The 19,488-nt window shown below is 41.8% G+C and overlaps 1 protein-coding gene across 1 annotated transcript; it reads right to left on the reverse strand.

Annotated features, from left to right (window-relative positions):
- Positions 1 to 413: 413 nt before the first annotated feature.
- On the reverse strand, positions 414 to 8,657 carry LOC107314042 (neuropeptide-like protein C4orf48 homolog). The gene is made up of 4 exons (XM_015862910.2): positions 8,529 to 8,657; positions 6,257 to 6,401; positions 4,784 to 4,872; positions 414 to 1,121 (listed from the first exon to the last, which is right to left on the reverse strand). The coding sequence occupies exons 2-4, from the start codon at positions 6,378 to 6,380 to the stop codon at positions 1,050 to 1,052; spliced, it is 285 nt and encodes a 94-aa protein (XP_015718396.1). The 5' UTR covers positions 6,381 to 6,401; positions 8,529 to 8,657; the 3' UTR covers positions 414 to 1,049.
- Between the last annotated feature and the right edge of the window lie 10,831 nt (positions 8,658 to 19,488).

The following is a 19,488-nucleotide window of genomic DNA, read 5'->3' on the forward strand; positions in this document are numbered from 1 at the left end:
GCTCCTGCAGGGCTGTCAGCTGGATCTAAAGGGATGGCAAACTGAGGAATATCAGTCCCAGCACCCACTCCTGCAACAACTTACACACGATCCTAAGGATGGGGCCAGGGGTTCACCAAGAAATTCCTGGGCTTAGAGAGCAAGTAATGCCAGAATCGAAAGGGGAACAAAGGTTTCACTGGAAGGAAGAGCCAAGGCACGTCTAGAGCAAGCAGAGGAACAAAGCCAAGCTAGAACAAGATGAGGAAGACCTGACTGCAGCAAAAAACTCTGAAAAGCTATTCTACTCTATTCAGAATCAGCTGAAGCCCTCTAAAGGAAGCTTTACTCCTGGCAGAGCAGTATTTGTATGTTCCCTCTTATCTACCTCCATTAAAGTCCCACCAGGTTACTTACAGAGGTAAGGCCACAGGCAGGATTAAATTAAATACTTTAATTAAAGACAGTGACACTCTTACACAGGATGTCAGAAATTGAGCACTAACATACAAGCTGTTCTGGTCTAAGCACAGCAGACATATACCTCCTCATAATGCATGCCTCTTTACAACCAACAGGATGTCTGAACGTGGTCACAGTGTAAACAACAAACAGAAAGGACTTCCATCACCTTTAATATACTGGCAAAGCCCACAGAGACCACAAATACTTGTCTCAATATAGCTGGGTCAGTTGTCACAGAGATATGCTCTAACATGTTAGAGACCAAAACCAGCTGCAAACATCTCTAGAGCATTGTTGGCTCTATTTATGTCATGGTTACACTTGGTCAACTCTGATTTAAAAATCAAAGCAAGCAAAATTTTCCCCCACTTTAGCACCAAGTAGCAGATTTACTGAACTAAGCCCTTACTGGCAATGCAGTGATGTGAAAAGAGAGGACTATTTAAAAACCATCAAACAGAACAGACACATAAGACACAGTCCCCTCCCCCCAGTTTCCTCAGTACGGTGGGATGTACGTGTTTGCAACATGAACTCCAAAAGGCTGCTTCATACAGCTGCGCTTTAAAAACCACTGAGCAGGTGATACAGCTGGTCTCCTGGATTCAGTTCAGCAGATTTGCAGTTACACAGTCACACAGATTTCTCTTTTCCACCTGAAGAAGCAGTGTTTCTGTCTGCAAGAGGAAGGGACAAAAGCAACACCGAAAATGAAATGTCAGCTCTATAAAACCACTTAGCTCCCAAAGAAAAATCAATTCCACTTCTGTTCTGAAATTGGGAATTAGTTGTACGAGATGAGTCTTAGCACATCAATGAGACATATTGCTTTCTGTCTGCAAAGTAATTTAACTTCTGCATGATTAATTGGCATACAAACATGGCAGCACTTCACATGATATGAAGAAATTCAGCTTAGTGCCCAATAATTTTTTTCACGTTCTGAAGTTGTGTTTGGGAATCAGTGTGATCCAAGACAGAACTACCTCCTTACTGCTATGCGACAAACCAGCTGTGCAAAGTCCACTTACCAAATCACCAGTTACTGTCTTAAGCAGTTACATGAAAAGGGGCACTATAAAGACGATCAGATCTAAATGCCAATGAAACCCACCCTTCATATGCCTTTCTTGTGATTTTGCTATCAGATGGGATGGCCTCATGATTAAAGGCTATTTTTTAAAGTTATGACATCTATTGATCTGCAGCAGCTAAAGGCTCTCAGAGAAGAGCTGGGCTACAACACTCTGCTTAACTCCTGCCTTCTCAGTACAGGAAGATGCATCTATTGGGCAGACTGTTTTCTCAGCTGACAAATCTCTCATCACAGCCCTGTGGCATTATCTGAAATCAGATATCACTTTTGATCATTTCAGCTACCCTGCAAGACTGAAAAGATCTGATTAGACTTTACTAATTACCTGAAAGACGCTCAACCACCACCCTCTAACCATCTCCTCCACATCTTTTGCAATGGTTTGAATATGGGAAGTTGACAGCTTTGGAGTTAAGCCTCAAGGCTGCTTACCATCTTATCTATCTTTAATAACATTTCCAAGCTTTGTTTTTACTTTCATGGGTACATCTTACTTAATGGGCTTTGAATGTTCCCAATAACCACTGACAGTTTAGAAAGAAATAAAGAACAGAATGAATGGCACTAAGTACATCTTTACTGACTGTTTTGTGAGCAGGATTATAAAGTCATTTGCACAGAGATTTGTTATTATCCCCTTGGTGGGTCAAAGCACACCAAAGAAATAAAACAAAAAACAGGGCAGGGCTCAGATTCTCAGCCTACAGAAAAACTTCTATAAGCCATCTAAAGAAATAATAAATAAATAAAACCAGATGCAGAGCTTTTTAAAGCTGTAATGCAACAGCCACTGGACTGGATATGTTTTATGGGAGCTGTTTTATTGCTTGTTCCCTGCTGGTCTCTGTCTTGAGCAACTTGCAGATGCAGTAGGGAGCTGTCTGTATGCTGCTGGAATTGTTTTGATGGTCACAGACGAGCCCTCTCCTGGTTCGTGATCAGAGCTGCACCTGCCAGATGCTGTTATTAAGTGGAAAAATCGGGGGTATTCCCACAGAAGATTCCTCAGAGTTGTTTATTGCAGTTAAAACAATTAATCCAACTTGCAGCCTGCTCCAAGGGGCCAGCAGCAACAGATGGGTGGATTGTAGTATGTGGAAGGGCACAAACAAATCTAGTACTTGCACAGGTAGCTGCCAGCCCTTGGAGGTGGTCTGTGACCTTCTCTCACTGCATGAGGAAAATGCATCCAGTCTATCAATCAGTAAGTGATCACCACTTCAGTGTAGGTTAAAAGCATTGCTTGTCTTGTAAAAAGAACAGGATATAGCCTATGACCTCCATAAAAAGTTATCTGACCTATGCTGGAGTCATTCTGCTTTGTTAGACGCCACACAGATCAACACAGGGCCAAATTAAGTGTGAAAACTCTCTGAGCTGTGCAATAAAACTACAGAGTTTCCACTGTTAAGAACTCCAGAGTGAGATTTGCAGGCGGAAATTAATGGGAATTTCCTCTCTAAGCTTTTGGGAATCCCTCCCCCTCCAACACAGTTAAAAGCTGTTTAGTCATCAACTAAAATTCCTACCTGCAAACAGAAAAGAATTTTTTAAGGAAATGAGTGTCTCCAGTGGGAATATTAACAAAGGCCATTGTATTTTGGGGACAGAAAATTTGCTCCACTCAGCAGCAAAACAGATCAAAACAGTCAAATGTAAAACATATACGTAGCTGAAAGCAATTGTCTTAAAATACTCAAATTGCATCAAATTGGGCTACAGCAGAAAAAACATAAGAACTGAAGCACTGTAGGCAGCATTTCTATGATCCAAGTAGTCCTCAAGTAGTAAATATTTCAATGTCTTTTTGAAGATGTAGGCAGAACTTCTTCATAACTGGGATAGGCCTGTTCTATCCAGAGACACTGAAGGATTTCGATATGGATTCAATTGTTTGGACTCAAAAGTGGTAAGAAAGAGAGAGATCTGTGGCAAGAACGTATCATGGAGCCACTTTGTCAAGCTTGCTGTCAAACCTACAACTGTGAAACTCATCTATAGGATATTCCTTTCATACTGAACCTTTTTTTATAACCTTGTTTCCTTTCCTTGGCTTTCTTTTATTTTTATTTTGAAATCGTAAAATGCAGTTGCAGTTTTGGGGCTCAGCTGCTCTATCCTCATTATTAGCTTTCAGCTTTGGATATCTATGTTTTACAAAATCATTGATCATTTGTTAACAAGATTTCTTCATGAAAGAGCCCAAAATGTATTTGACCTGTAACTACTGAACAGATTTTGTTCAACTGCAAATCCGCTACATACGAATTTAGTTTTGCTTGAATGTTTGTTTTCTGTAGCACGTCACAATTCAAACCATCTTTATTCCTGCAGCAGCATTTTCATCACGCGCTCTGCTTGGAGTTACTTCAAAGTATTCTTCAGAAATGTCAGTTTGCAGGCTTTGAACTGCGAATGACCTTGACTGTAGATTGGAAGCACAAAACAGTTTAAATGCCTTCTGCTGAAAAAGCTATGCAAGATGCAGATGCAGCACTTCACCTAAAGGGTACATGGGAGGTGGGGGAAAAGATACCCTACTAAGGCTGCTATCTGACAGCAGCTGGGATGCAGCTGGACACTGCAGGCTGCAGTAGCAAGACTCAACTTCTCCCACTGAAGGGGGATACTTGGCAAATTCTCCACCCTAACTACAAGCCAAACAAGTTCTAGTTTTGATGCTGTTCTGATTTGTGGCATGCTTCATCTTTAAAGAATCAATGTGATGTAAAAAAAAGTAATTAAAAATTCTATGAGATGATGTTTCCTCCCTTAGCCTCCCTCCTAGGACAGAAACACGTGCAATAGCATATTTTATTTTAATGTGTTTTTTTGTTTGAGCTGACTCTCTCCTTTTCGGCAATAAGAATGATGCTCTGACCTTACCCTCCCTAACACAAAAATTCATGTGTGCACTCAGCATTTGGAATGAGAATTGCAGTGCTAATAGCTCTAACTTATCCAAGAGAAGGGTAGAGAGCTTAGGTCTGCCAGTTTGCTCTTTATTAAGCTTCCAACTTTCTCTGATAACTCAACTGAGAATTTCACAGGTTACTGCCTGGAGGAATGAAATCTGATTACCCAGCATCACCTTAGAAGACAAGACATTACACTCAACTGACAGAGTCCAGTGCAAAATGCACTTTATCTACTTCTATCCGCAGCATTTTCTTCCATAATAAAATATAAAATCAAAACAAGAAACAAAATAAAAGACCAAAAAGAAGCTGAATGTTTCCTTACCCGTGTGTCTAGATTATATGCTGTTTTCTTTAAATCCTGCAGAGCCCTCTGCATGAACTCGAATGCATGGCAGTCAACACAGGGACGGCCTAGGAAAGCATTTAGGAGAGAGCATGAAGTACCAAGGAGAAGAAATAAACAGTGATTCTGAGCATGATGAATTACAGAAGAAGGTCCATAGTGAATACTGACATATGTACTCCTAAATAATCCAGATTTTTCTAAGAGGTCCATCATGATGGTCCACCCAATGTCTCAGTGGTAAAAGAATTACTTTGACAAATTTGCATTAATAAAAATCATACGCCTTTCTCCACTGCTTCCTCTGTCATTGTTCTCAACACACATCTTTTCCCTTTCCCACTATCTCTTCTCTTTTGTCACAGTTTGTAGAAGTGTGGAAATACTAAATCTATTACTTGAGTCTTCCCTTTTGTTCCACAGTCCGTGAGCACACATTCAACCTCATCTTCTCCAGAAATTCTCTCCAAAGCCATGACGCTGCTTCCCAGGAAAATTCTGTCTCCTGTTCTCACAAACTTGAACTTAAAACACAAAGCTGATGGAATACAATTGAGATCATTATCACTAAGATCGCTTTGACTCCAACTCTGAATACAGTACAGCTTTATAGAAAGCAAGTGGAACAAGCAGCAGATAAACACAATGCCCTGTTATTACAGGGTATTGCTGATAAGAAGAGTAGTTGCATTCTGGATTAACTGCACTCTTCAAGGTACCTAGATAATCCACACTTATGGTCACAAGGCTTGCTTTGCCTTGATCATCATAACACAAAGCAGCTCTATAACAAACAGTAGCACAGAATCTGAACAAACAGGGACATGATGTCTTAGAATTATGAGGCTCTCATGAGGAATGACTCCTCTCTCACTGCTGAATCATGACCCAACCTTAGTGTTAACATATATACACTGAATAAAAGGGAAGAAAAGCACTTTTCACTTAAACAACTTGATGCATGGACCTGCCATTATGTTTATGACATAAATTGAACTCCACACAGGTTAGCAAAAGAGGTTTAGGTGGTTGAGGGCTGACAAAACATGCTTCTGTGACACCTTCACTGTGAAATTTTAAAATAAGGACTTCTAACTTTACCAGGAATGAAACAAAAGATGCAAGTCAATGCCAGATGAAATAAATAAGTCTCAAGAATGTCTCTGAAAAGTAAAGATAATGATTCATGACTGAGAAGACTAAAACAATGAAGGAGCTGCGCAAAATAAGAAGTGCAGAACATTGCTGGATTTCAGTTGCAAGCAAGACAGAAATAGGCAGGAGAAAAGGGCAAGAGACTAGAGAGCACTGGATGAAGAGGGAAAACAGCACATATTTCAGATCACAGTTTTAAACCAATATAAACAAGACACTTCCGAAACAGTCAGTAATGTGGTGCCTTGCAATATTAAAACTACAGCACAAGTTGTAAGAGAGCTGTATGGTACATACTTTCAGCTGGTATGGCTGTTCCTGCTTCTTGATCAGATCTAGCAGGCTCCATGAGAAGTAGTGCAGCCACAAAAACTAAAGGAACTGTAAGGACTGGTCTTCTCAGAAGGCAGGGTACCAGCATCGTGGGAACGGGTGCTTCTTTCTTTATCAAGAGACAGAAACAAGACAGGGAGGAACATTATAAATACAAGGCTCTTGTTACAAGGAACTTTCTGTTCCTGATGGCTAAAGCAGTGTCAGTTCTCCTCTGAAAGAAAAGAAACAAACAAACAAACCAATTTAAAACAAGCAATCAAAAGATCTACAGCACAGGCAGAAGTTCTCTGTACTTTTCCAGAGTAGCATATAAAACCCAACTGGGAATGTCCATAGTCGTGAAGAAGACCAGAAGTCGCTGGTTTTGGTTTCATGTGAAGGCCAGGATGCCCACACTGTGATGTCAGCCTTGTTCCTGACTACACAGTCAGAGACCAGAGCACGAACCTGGCCTGCTGTCTTGTTGTTAGACACTGAGATCTGACTTGTAAGGATTTTTAATTGGAGCTGCCTGAAATTGACCTGAACCTCAAAATGTGCTTTTTTCCCACTCGTTTGCATTACTGGTATACCATCTTTTTACAAGTACAATAACTAAAGCTAGTTACTGTCATTAACTGCCCACCACATTCATCATAAAATCTTACTCCAGTATGAAGGACAAGACTTCTGTTAAACCTCTGCAAATTCATAGGTAGAGCGGTGAATACATCAAAACTCTTTGAACTTCTGTTTCCCTCTCCAATCCAAGCTCCAGATAATTTGCAGTCACCTATTTGTTCCTAAACATCACAGCCAGGCCACACAATGTCCCGAAGACAGCTTTAATCTGGTTCTGCAACACCCACCCCTGAATACAAATGTTAAATGTTTGGTAAGTACAAAGGCACCAAACAAAGCATTTTCTTGACCCAACAAGTAAACTGTTCAGATCAAGAGGAAACACAAGCTGCAACTGCTTGTTAGAGATTTCAATCACGAGCCTCAAGCACCCAAACCAATAAGGTGATCCTTAGTTCAGCCAAGTTTACCTTCTGGTCCTGTGTGTTCAAGGAAAGGGAAGAAAGAATCAAATAAGATTGTAAGAACACAATAAAATCCACATGAATCATTTCTTTAGCTGAGTTCAGGAAAGCGGGACAACAGACCATTTGATCCTGATTTTTAAGTAGGTACCTACTAAACAGGAGAGGCTGCATATGAACATCAAGTGCATGTGTGCTGTAGGCAAGAGAACAGAATTCCCTGAAATAGCTGTTTCACATTCAGCAGTACAATGGAAGGAGACAGAAAGGAAAAGGTTTCTCCCCCCATCTTGCCACAAATACAGAATTGAACAAGTCTCCTCTTTGATCCACGCCAAGTCACTGTTTCAGACACAGCTCATCTGAAGCTGCAAATTCTGTATGAACACTTGCAGCCTGTGCAAACCAGCAGTTGATTCGGGAAAGGTGCAGCATTACACACATCCCCTTCCTGTGCATCTCAATCTAAATGTAGGATCAACGTATGAGTTGCTTTCATACTCAGAAGAAAGACACACATAAGCACATACAGAGTAATGAATATATTTGTGCTCATATCAAGCAATGCATCTGATCATTTCTGTAATCACAAAACAGGGTTTCTTATTCCTCCCACTATTTAGAAGTGACCAAATGTGATCCTTTTTCTTATTTCTACAGTCCTTACAATAAAGGGATTAAAATCCTAACAAGTGGCTTGGTTACTCTGTTTCAATTAACGATGACCTGAGATCAAAGCAAGTATAATCAAAGACACCAGGCTTCACAACAGGAGGCAGCAGTGTTTCCAAGTATCACTACATCAGGATGGTATCAATCTCCTTCCAAAGCACCTAATGCAGGAGCCTGCTGGTCAGTGAAGGCTGTTCTCATAGTCAACTATCAGTGCTACAGAGGTGCAAAAAAACAAGGCAGGCAGACAGCTCAACTTCTTTCAGGGTACCTCACACACCACCCCAACCTCACCTCAGCTTCCTGTGTGAGCCGTGTTGCCAAATAATTGCTCCCTGAGTGCAGCAGTTACCTCAGGTCACATCTGACAACTGCCTCTCAGTAATTCTATGGGAATTTGCTGTCTGTGAGGAATAATCATGACAGGCTTCCAGGGTGGTCTCTCTCTGCAGCATAACCAGGAACAGAGACATGTGCACGGTTCTCTTTGTAAGAGAAAAGTCACCCCCTCCAGCAAAGGAAAAAAATATCAGTACCTGATCTCTCTCTTGTCTTTGTGGTGGTCTCTTTGAAATGGCCGCTGCAAACTGCTAACAGAACAAGTGCAGCTTTCTGAGCATGTGCACTGTCTCTTTTTAACCTTCCCCTGAAAGAGGTTATTACTATGGGGAGATTTCTGCCATGGCAACAATGCAGAGCACTGCAGCACAGATTTAAAGAGGAACAGGCTGTGTCTGCCAGGTCTGGGGAAGAATTGTTTCTGCTTTGACATGGCCCTGCTGTGGGTATGGTTGTTAAAGCAGGGCCATTTGAATCAGCTTACTTCAGTTCAGTGAATGGTCTTCCCCCATTCAGCTCAGCTGGATGCAGTGTCGAATTCAAGCAACATTCTCGCTCATACCTGAAAATAATCACGATATATTATACCTGCTTTGTGGGAAAGTAGGAACAGCTATTTGGTTGTATGCAAAAACTGCAGTGCATGTCACAGCTGAGATTTTGGGGAAGGCCAGGAACTGTTCAGCCCACAATATGCCACGTGAAGTGTTGTGGGTTACAGGGCAGTAAGCACTCACACATGCCTTCCTGGATGTTCCTGCAATCCCAGCCACAGAGCCATCAGAAACAGCTGCAAGTCAGAAGGCATTAAGCTCCGAAAGGGAACCAGAGTCCAAATTCAGGGTGAACTTCACCTCCCTTTTTCAGCCTGCATCTCTGTTCTTCTCTCATCTCATGAGGTATATTCCACAACAGAACACCGAGGGTGCTCTTGCTGAATGCAGTGCAGGCATGAAACATAGATGATCAAGTGCTCTCATTAAAGCAAAACTAATTTCAGGGGTTCCCCCATCAGAAATTAGACACTTCCAGTTGTTGTTCAAGTGACTGAGCACAGCTGAGGGCAGCTGCAGTGCTGGGAAGCACATATAGATCTTCTCTGTGCTCTGTGTCTTAAAGGCTCTTAAGGCAAAATCTGGGGGGCACACTATGCTCAGGAAGGTTGGGGACTATCCACTGTTTCCCAGAAGCAGAAAGTCCTTTTTCAGAGTTACAAATAAATTGCTGGCTAATATTTTTCTTTCCAACAAGCTTCAAGTCCTGTCTCTCTTGTATAGCCCCGGGGGAATGTTTTCGCTCCCATTAATTCAACTTTTCAAGTCAGATGCTGAGATTCCTAGTTGTTCAGTGTGCAGCTATGATGTGACATGAAGATCCTGCATCCATGGGCAGTGTCAAGGGAGGATTAACTTCAGCACTTCCATTCTTATACATTAAAAATCCAGAAAGAAGGGGAATATAATTTTTAGAGACTGTTCTTTTGGGCAAACAAGATTTAGCACAGTTCTGGCATAGATAACCATCTAGGATTTGGTCTGATTAAGGATCTGTTATACACAAATCACCAATGCCAAACTTTATTCATGGCTATTGTCAGCTATCTAATCTCACTTCCTGTCTTCTTGATAAATAACGTACATATACACATATATACATATCAGTATGCCTTTTCTTAACCTGTGCTCTTGATCATTCCAAGTAAATCTTACTTTGTTCTCCCAGCTCCTGCTCCCATCTCCATCACAGTGATATCAACAAGCAGGCAGCCTCTGGCAGTCTGGGTGTTACCCCCGACTCACTCCCCCAGGCAATGGGCTCCTGACTTCTCACTAAACGTAAAAAATCTGCATCTGTCATTCCTGGCTGCCAAGTTCCTTGCTCTAATTATCTCATACCAGCTGCTGAGACTCGCTTCTTGAGCTGTCCTGAGCCATGAGGACTGACCTCCTTTTCGGAGCTTCCATCACATTTCCCTTTCGCTCACCTCTCCCAGTCCCATGCTGAGCACCAGCTTTTCTCTTCACCGAGGCTCATTACTTTATCAAGTGAAAACTATTAGTTTACCGAAGTGGAAGTTTTCCACAGAGAAGAAAGTAACCTGGTTTTAGGATATTCCTACTTGAAAAAAAAAATTGTTTTTGGGGGAAAAAAATCATTTTGACATTTCAAATCGATTGTTTCTGGCTTCGTGCTTCAAAGTTATTTCCTTCTCAAACCTACGCTAAATTGAGTAAAAATATATTTCATGCTCAGTTCATGAAATTGAAGAGTGGGAGCAGCTCTTGTCTTAAGATTAGTGCCCACCCTCACCAAAATGGCACAACTGTGACAAAATCCCTCTGATTTGTTCTTCTCACATGTAAGAAGCGTAGGCAGAGCAGATGCAGGCCCTAGGGCATCCAGATTTCATCCCAAAGATCTGCAGCTGCTCAGCGCTGCACAGCACACACAGGGGGATTTTGCTGGCAGTGCCTGAAGCAACAGCTTGGGCTGGGCACTGATAGTGGCACTGGGTGAGAACTGGAAGCTCCTGCCTGCTCTGCTGCCCTCTGGGGTCGTTCACCAGGCGAGAACGCACAGCTTCATTTTGTGATGAAATCGAACATAATGGATTACTTCTTGAGAGCCCCAGCAGCTAAAAAACATCGAAGCACTGTTTCTGAGGTTTCCATTTTTCATCTCGATAGCAAATGTTTTTATACTATAAATATTTCTGTGGGATTGATAGAAAAGCTCAAGCTTTTTCTCTAAGCTACCGCTTGGTCTCTCCCTGGCTCTTAAATCTAATTCTCTGTCACAGCAGAAAACTCTCTTCTCTCACTAAAGATAACACATTCCATCACTTCTTCTGCAGACACCTCTATGCTTTCTCACAGCCTGCCCTCTAAATCATGGTAAGAACCTCCCCATAGAGGTGCCATCCCCACTTGCATCAAAGCCCCTTTAAAGCCTTCCCTCTGCCACAAATCCTACAAAGCCTGGCAGAGCCTGGTGAGAAAGCTGGCTGTGAGTTCTGCTGCTATGCAAATGCACTGCTTCCAGCAATTTCTGCCTCACACCTCTCCCCGATCCACCCCATAAACTGCTGGGCTGGATGCCACAGGGCAGGGCCTTTCCCTGTCAGCATGGCACCATTAAGAAGAAATGGAGTTTTCTTTTGCTCCCCTAACACGTCTCACATAACTTGGTTGTGGCAATGGTTCCTCCTCCCTTTTCCCCACCAGTAATTTTAGGAATAATCTCCTTGTCAGTAATTCTGATTCCTGCAGGCTCTATCTGTCACAGTATGGCTCATATGGAATAATTCGAGGCCCCCAAAGTGTTGAGTTCCAGCACAACCCCAGGGCTGGGCTCATATCCAACTTTGCACAGCTCTCAGGAAAACCTGCCCTGTCAGAACAACTTACAGCTTTTCAGATCACACATCAGAATAAGGTCAAATCTTTCAGCCTCTCCCTGGGATTTGAGAAGCATTTGAAGATCCCGAGGCAATTTGCAGGAAAGGTTACCATTAGCTGGGCTATCCTTGGCTTGTGCTGTTCCCATCTACCACCCCGCAAACACCTTTGGGGAAATAAACTGTGTCCCAAGTTGTAGTTGAGCTGTTTCTAGGTACATAATTGTTGCAACTTTAACTGTTTGTCAAAGTCCAGAGAGATGCATTGGCTATTTTGCAGCAGCTACACAAATGAGCACACATACGAGTATACGACTTCTTGAACCAGAGGGGAATAAACTGCCATTTTTCCCAGATGTCCATTCTAGAACCAGAGCTAGAGAGCTTTCTTTTAGCTAAGAAGCCATTCTAACATTAAGATCTCTCTGACTTAAGGGCTTAAAGATGGATGTAAATTTATGTTTGAAAACAGTATCTTTAGCCTGAGTTCACATTTACAAGATATTTCAAGCTGATAGGCTTCTCCTTTTTACAATTTTATTCTCTCTTCTACAATTTCAGTGCTACAAATTGCAAGCTGGTTAGAGCAGTATTAACCTGATGTTGCACCACCAGCTGCTGTAGCTGCAGCTTCCAGCTAAAGGTTTACTCATGTATTCAAAATGGCTCATTAATGAATTCCTCATTTGTGATCCAAGGATGCTTTTAGACACTGTCCAGTTACAATGAGTAATGAATAGTCTTGATGGGTCATTATAGTGGTCACCATCTTGGTTGAGATGACAGAGGACAGACAAAACTACCCCTGCTCAAAGCATAACTGGTTTTAGCTTAAGTCAAGAATCATGGACCAGAGCTGGAACAGACTCCATTCGTAGGAGGTCTAGAACTGGCTCTGGCAGAGATCACATACTCATTAACAGATTACACTCCTCAAGTCCTCAGACACACTATACTACTCTTATACTACTCCTATACTACTCTTACCTTCTACTAACTTAGTAGTAGCAATAACTGTCAACCTGTGATAGTACCCCCAGTGCAAAATGTGCTGTCCAAATGTTATGGAGGGCCGTTCTTGTACTGTAGGTGATGACCATCATGCACTCTGACATCCAGTCTTGATTTATAAACAATGCATCCTGGAAAATATTTTTGCTTTCTTCCACACTTGTCCTCCTGGTTGGGTTATTGGCTTTCATTGCACAATGTGCAAACCATAAGGATGTAAGCAGAATGACAGTGTGTAGGCTCGAGTTAGTCTGAGATCTCCATCCAATTTTACGCAGCATGGTGGCTCTGCTTTCAGACTGTTCTTTCACTGTCCATTCCCAATGCCTGTTAGAATACAGTAGTAGCTCATGTCCCAACAACATCCAACTCATCTTAAGAAAAACCAAACAGTTGCACAGTAGTGACACCATGTAAAATATACTTTGAGAGAGCCATGAACAAATCAATCTTGTTGAGGCGAGCTGCATGTATAAAAGTAGCTTCAGAAGTAAGAATCAGAGCTTGGTAATGCAGCAAAATCTTCCTCTTCATAAAAGCCTTTCAATAATCAGCAACCTCCTTAGAGGCTGAAGTGCTCAACTGTAATGCTTCTTTTTCTCCTGATTTCTTTCTTCATATCTGCCCATGTTAAAAGCAAGAAAAGGCCAACTTACGTGTAAAAGAGGAAGAAAGATCCATTTTCTCAAACCTTCTGAGTCCTCAGCTTTAATTATAAAACTTATAGCTATAACTGCAATAGACAAGAGTGTTTTACATCTAGGGATGAACAACAAATATTTTACTCTGTACCTCTTGAAAAGTATCTGTACATCACTAGATGTACAGACCTCTGGGGAAGAAACACATATACTGACTCTGAAGGTCTAGAACTGATCCATGAACCACAAAATGTTGCTGCTGTGGGTTAATGCAGGCAGATAGCTAAGCACCGCTGAGCTGCTCACTCACTTCCTCCCACACACCTCGTGGGACAAGGGAGGAGGAAAAGAAAAGTAAAAGCAAGAAAATCCGGTGGTTTGAGATTAAAATTATTTAGTAAGTGAAGAATAAGTAGAAGAAAGTGAGAGAGAAAACAACGCAAGTGATGCAAAGATAATTGCTCCCATCTCCCATCAGTTCAGCCAGTTCCTGTGCAAAAAGATTGCTGATTCCTAAACCTCACCCCCATCTCGCTCTCCCTTTCTATAGCTGAGAGTGGCACTATGTGTTATGGGATATCTCTGCTTAGTTCAGGCCATCTGCCTGCTTGTGCACCCCTCCATCCGACTCACTGGGAGGGCAGAGTGAGAAACAGAAGTCCTTTGCACTGCGCATACAGCATTCAGCCATAGCTCAGATAGTGAAATAGCACGTTACCAGTGCTGGTTTTGGTCACAAATCCAAGACACAGCACCACAGGAGGTGCCATGAAGAAAGTTAACTCCATCCCAGCAAAACCCAGTATAGCTGCTTGAGGGATTGTAGACATGAAGGTAACATATCATAAGGAATGGAATGCCATAATACAGCTCTATTGTATGGGGTGCTCTGCAGACATGACCCTTTGCTACGAATTCTCTGGATTACTGCTTTTAGAGACTTAAATCTCAGTGAATCAGGAAGAACAGGATTTTCACTGTCACGCTGGAACCCAGAACTGTCAGAAAGCCTTAAGCATTTCTGTCTGATAGGTGAATCTGCCTGCCAAAACAGCTGAACACCTCCTCCAGTGCTCAGCACTGCCTGAGTGAGAGTTGGGCAGATGCTTATACAATTTTAATAGCCTGAAACAGCCTTATATTTAAAAGTAGGAGTAAGTTATTTACAGTGCTACCAAATTTTCAAGGTAAGGAAGAAGAGGAATCATTCTACCAGGTGCTTAGAGGTGTACTCAGGACATCTCCCACCTTATCCCTCTGCCAAAATATTACTGCTCTCTAGAAAGGCAGCTGGAACAAACATATTGGCTTTTCATTCCCTTGTAGTTGATATCCTGGCATGGTAAGCCAGAATGGATCACCGAGTGCTTTGTAAAGGGCAATGTGCAGTGTCATTGGATGACTGCATGCTCATCCCATCTGCCAGAATTAGCAGCAGCTTGGCTGCCTTTCTGCTCCAAACATGGCCAGCTCCAAGCAGTGCAGAATGCAAACAAGGATGTAAATGGATGTAAATAAGTCACTTACAGCAGCCTTTAAGGTGAGAAATGTTCCATTCAGGCTGTGAGTACTTGGAAATCCTATACAGACACCTGCTTTAAAATACCCTGTAAACACCCAAAGAACTTCAAACATGCACGGAAGTCATTCAGAATATTGCAGAGATAGTGGCATGGGTTCCTTGAGAGTCAATAAACCCCGGGACTGTGCTGGATCAGTGAACATTAAATATGAGGGGACAGTAAGGCACAAACATACACACTATGCAAAGGAAATATATAGGAAGGGAAGGGCTGGGAGAAAAATTGGTCCAACTCATCTCCCCCCAAATAACAGCTGGCTCTGAGCTGAACCTTCAGACATTAATAGGGGGCCCTAAGATTGCTGAAAATGACTTACATAGTTTTTTTTCACCCTTTTCACATTGAGGGTCACCTTGCCTTTTCTAGGACTTTCTACCTGTTTTTAGGGAGATGGGAAAGACCAGGCAGTAAGCACTCACCTATTTCTGTTCATTGTTTCTGGATGAGGAGCCTGCAATGGGGAGGACAACCTTATGCCCAGGAACATGGGCATCCCACAGAACAATCTACATTATTCAAAATATTACATCTGAATCTGTGATAATGCACAGATTACCTTCCCATTGCTGCATCTCAAAAAGAAAGAAAAGAGCAAGGCAGAGCTTTCAGTGGCGTAAATCATTTTCTCTTGCCAAGGAATCTTCTCTGGGCAGGCATCCTGCATTTTTATCCCCAGAGAGCAGCATCCTCTTCAGACAGCAGGTATCTTTAACTTACTTCCCCAGTGTGTTCTGGAAATGGCATCAGGAGGGGATGTGGGGGGGGGAAGATTATGTGAGTTAAAAGATCCTATTACTCAAAGTGCTTGTGATGTCTATGCTAGTGGTATATTTGTGATATGCTAATTTTGCTAATATCAGCAGACAACTCTCAAGAGTTACAGCCTAATCTAATATAACCCTGAATCACTATAGGGTAATGGGTTGTATGGGGCATGTGATATGCTATAGGGGGAGATATTTTAGTAGGCAATTTGAAGCAAATATTTTTCAAGACTAATAAAAACAAACCTTTACTGAATGTATGTTTATTAACAGCACAGCTGAAGCAAAGACAGGTTTTCCTGTGACACCAGATGAAGTATCTTTTTAAAAGAAGAAGCTTTAGGGCTCCATACAGTGTTTGTAAAAGCGCACTCTATGCATGGCAGATAAACATGGCTAGTGTTCTCAGTTATTACAGCCCAATTACAACTTTTATAGTGATCCTCACTTAACCTCTCCCATTGCTAATTTTTTCATAGACTGCCTTGGCACAGAAGTAAATTTAGGGAAAGCACTTTGAACAGAACTGATGCTCTGGTTTGAGAACAAAACAAGCCTGCCATTCCTCCTTGGTTCCAGTGCTGTTTTCTTTATGCGCCTGAAACATCCACATTGGCTCCACTGTTATTGTATTTAAACGCGAATAGTTTTGAGTTAAAAAAAAAAGAAAACCGTTCAGCAGCTTAAAAACTAGAAATATTTAACATTTTTCCCTTGAAGCGCATGGTTTGATTCAGTGCCCTGTTGGATCGATGTTACTGGAAGGGCTTCATGCATGATTTAGAAGAGATATCAGCAGTGCAGGACACCCAAGATAGCAAGCAGGCAGACAGCATGTTGGGCTGGGACAGGGCCAGGAACCACAGTATCTTTACAGAAGCATTTTTGAGAGTCAGTAGCTCTGAAATTGAGTTCAGATTGAGTTCTGAGCTCAAGCAACAGAAGCTGCTGCCTTTCAGAGAGGCAAGGTGCTCTGTTTGCCACCCAGCCTCAAGATCTTGTTAACATGAGAGGCAAGATTTCCTTGTTCCAGCCAGGTTTCTGCAGGAATCAATGGCCTCTTTCAAAGGAGAGAAAAACGAAGCACCTCCAGATTAGCAGAATAGTTCTCTTCACCCTGGACTTCACGAGTGTCTCTCCTCATTACTATCAATCATCTCTGCTTCTCTACTGGCTAAAAAGAAATATAAACAAACCAAAAAACTCCCAATCACATGTACATTTCCTACAATTTTAAGTCTTAAAGAGAGGAAAATAGTTTTACCATCAACTATTTTATTATTTGGGTGGGTTTTATTTACTCAGCTATTAATTAAAGAGTGTTGGATGCACCCTTCTTAAGAAAGTCTGTGATTAAACACAGCCAGGAGTCATTAACTTCACTCAATAAGCCTGCTGCTTCCTATTAACTAATAGCAGCTACCAAAACAGATTTTTATTTAGTTATTTATTTTTATGAGCGAGGCTTAGCTCTAATTGTAAAACTATCTTTGAGGGCAAATACACACGCTATGCTTTGAGACATCATCTTTGGGACTTTGCACTGGACAATTAGTTCCTTCTAAACTGGAGCTGAAAATTGCTTCTTTCCTAACACCTGGCTTAGCAGAGGATTAATCTGTCACCTTCTGCATAAAAATGAGCTTTGAAGATTGACTTCATCATGAGTCACCTTTCACCTTGAGATCAGCCATTTAAATGTAATGCAGGTTGTGCACCTTTGCTAATACTTTTTTCTAGGTAGAAAAGAGACCAGATATTGTTGTGGAATGTTTCTGAATCAGTGAATTATTTTGTATCTAAATAGTGTTAAATTGCAAATGTTACTGTAGAAAGAGAGGAGGATACAAAGGTATTAGAAGGGGTAACTGAGAATAAAGAAAAGATAATTTCAAGACCCCACTTTCAGCTGAGACAGGCTAAAAAATGCTAAAGAAAAAGAAGAAAAAAACCAACCCAATTTTTTCTTGCAGTAGCAAAAAAAGCCATAGGAAAACGTTTGGGTGCTGTTCATGTCACACCATATTATGTTGGAATTTCCATTTGACACACAGAGTTGTCAGTTTGGAGCATAGCTGTGAACTACAGATGCTTTTAAAGTAAAGGATAGAGGAGATTTATTCCCATTCAAAACAGAACCTGCGCTTAACATTTATTCCAGGTCTAAAAAGGTCTCAAATTAACTGGTCATAAAGTCAGTTTTCCAGTTACGCTGACACTGAGGGAGACAGATTACACACTGAGTGCCCTCTGTCCTTATCTCTTAAGCTGCTTTTGAAATCTCCAATTGAAATCTCCAAACAGAAGTACTTCCTCTCTTTCTAGAGACCAGCTGTTCAACAAGAGGTGGGAAATACAAAGAGCAACATGCAAACAGCTCTGAAATCTGCTCATGCTGGCATGGCAGAACTGTATTAACACATCCTTTGGTTGACAGCGTGCAAAAGACAAGACAGTTCACAGAGGATCTGCCCACCTGTGCATGTTTAAGTACACAGAAGAAATTGAATTATAGTCTTGTTTTGCCATCTCTCCAACAATAAGCATTTAATGTATGACTGGAGAGGGACACGCTGGGGTTTAGTAGGTGCATAACCTTTTTTTTCACTCATTTCCCTTAAGAGCCCCTCCAGACATTGTGCAAAGGTGACTGAACCAACAACAGATTAAACAGAGGGACAAACTGCAGATGCTGACAGTGCAGGAACATCCATTTGCACAGACAGCAAGAGAGGCGCTGATAATAATCTACCCAGCAGTGCTGTACTGCTGAGGTGCATTTCCTCAAATCTATATGAGTTTTGTCTTCAGTCTGTTATCTACTCCCAAGAAATGCATCTAGGTTGGTAGTTCTGATAGCAACAAAGGATTACAAGTCCTTAGCCATCTCACTGACCTTCCCTGCACCTGTATACTGCTTTGCAACACCGGATTCCATGCTATACTCCTTAATTCTCCACCCAGCCCTGTATATGAATCAACTTTCTTCATTAAGTCCTGCCTCTAGTGACAGACAACAAAGAGGGGTAATGTCATGAGGGACTGCTGCTCACTTCTACCCACTCTTGTAGGCTGCAGCAGGCAGATGAACTGTGTATATCAAATGGCTTTAGAAAAGCTTCTAGATTAGGACTGGATAGCTGCCGGGGTCTGTACTTCAGGCATGTTTTTAATAGGCAGCTGGTGAGCTCAAAAGTAACCCTAAAGTATGCCATAATGATTAGATATATTGTTAGCTTTATGGGCATCTTCTCTTATGCTGGCAAATGGGGTAACCAAAGTTCTTGTGGGTGCCTTGAGTTGTTAAGGAAACACCTGACGCTGCTGTGTAGCAGTTGTGCTTCCTGAAGACTTGAAGCACTGTACATTATGCAGTATCCCTGCAGATCTGAGGGCAGGTGATACTCCAGAATGGCTTTCTCCACCTCCACATCTCTGTACCAGCCTAAATGGGAAATGGCTATTTTTGAGTCTTTCCAGAAGCCTACAAACTGATGTACTCATGCAGCAAAACTACTGGTACATTCTTATTCTTTCCACTTTGGTATTCACATTGTACCAAGTATTCGCCCCTCTCCCCTCCTCTGCTGCCATTTCAGATGCCCACCAGCATCTTGTCTAGTTACCACAGCAGGAAGTAGCAAAGTAGGAACAGAACTGAGTTCAAACCTGACAAACAGTATCTGTCAGATACTATTGGCACGGGATTCTTAACCATCAATACTGTTGATAAAATTGTTAGGCCCCATAGGTATGTGTCC

Source organism: Coturnix japonica, chromosome 4, assembly GCF_001577835.2.
Source record: "Coturnix japonica isolate 7356 chromosome 4, Coturnix japonica 2.1, whole genome shotgun sequence".
Classification (NCBI taxonomy): domain Eukaryota; kingdom Metazoa; phylum Chordata; class Aves; order Galliformes; family Phasianidae; genus Coturnix; species Coturnix japonica.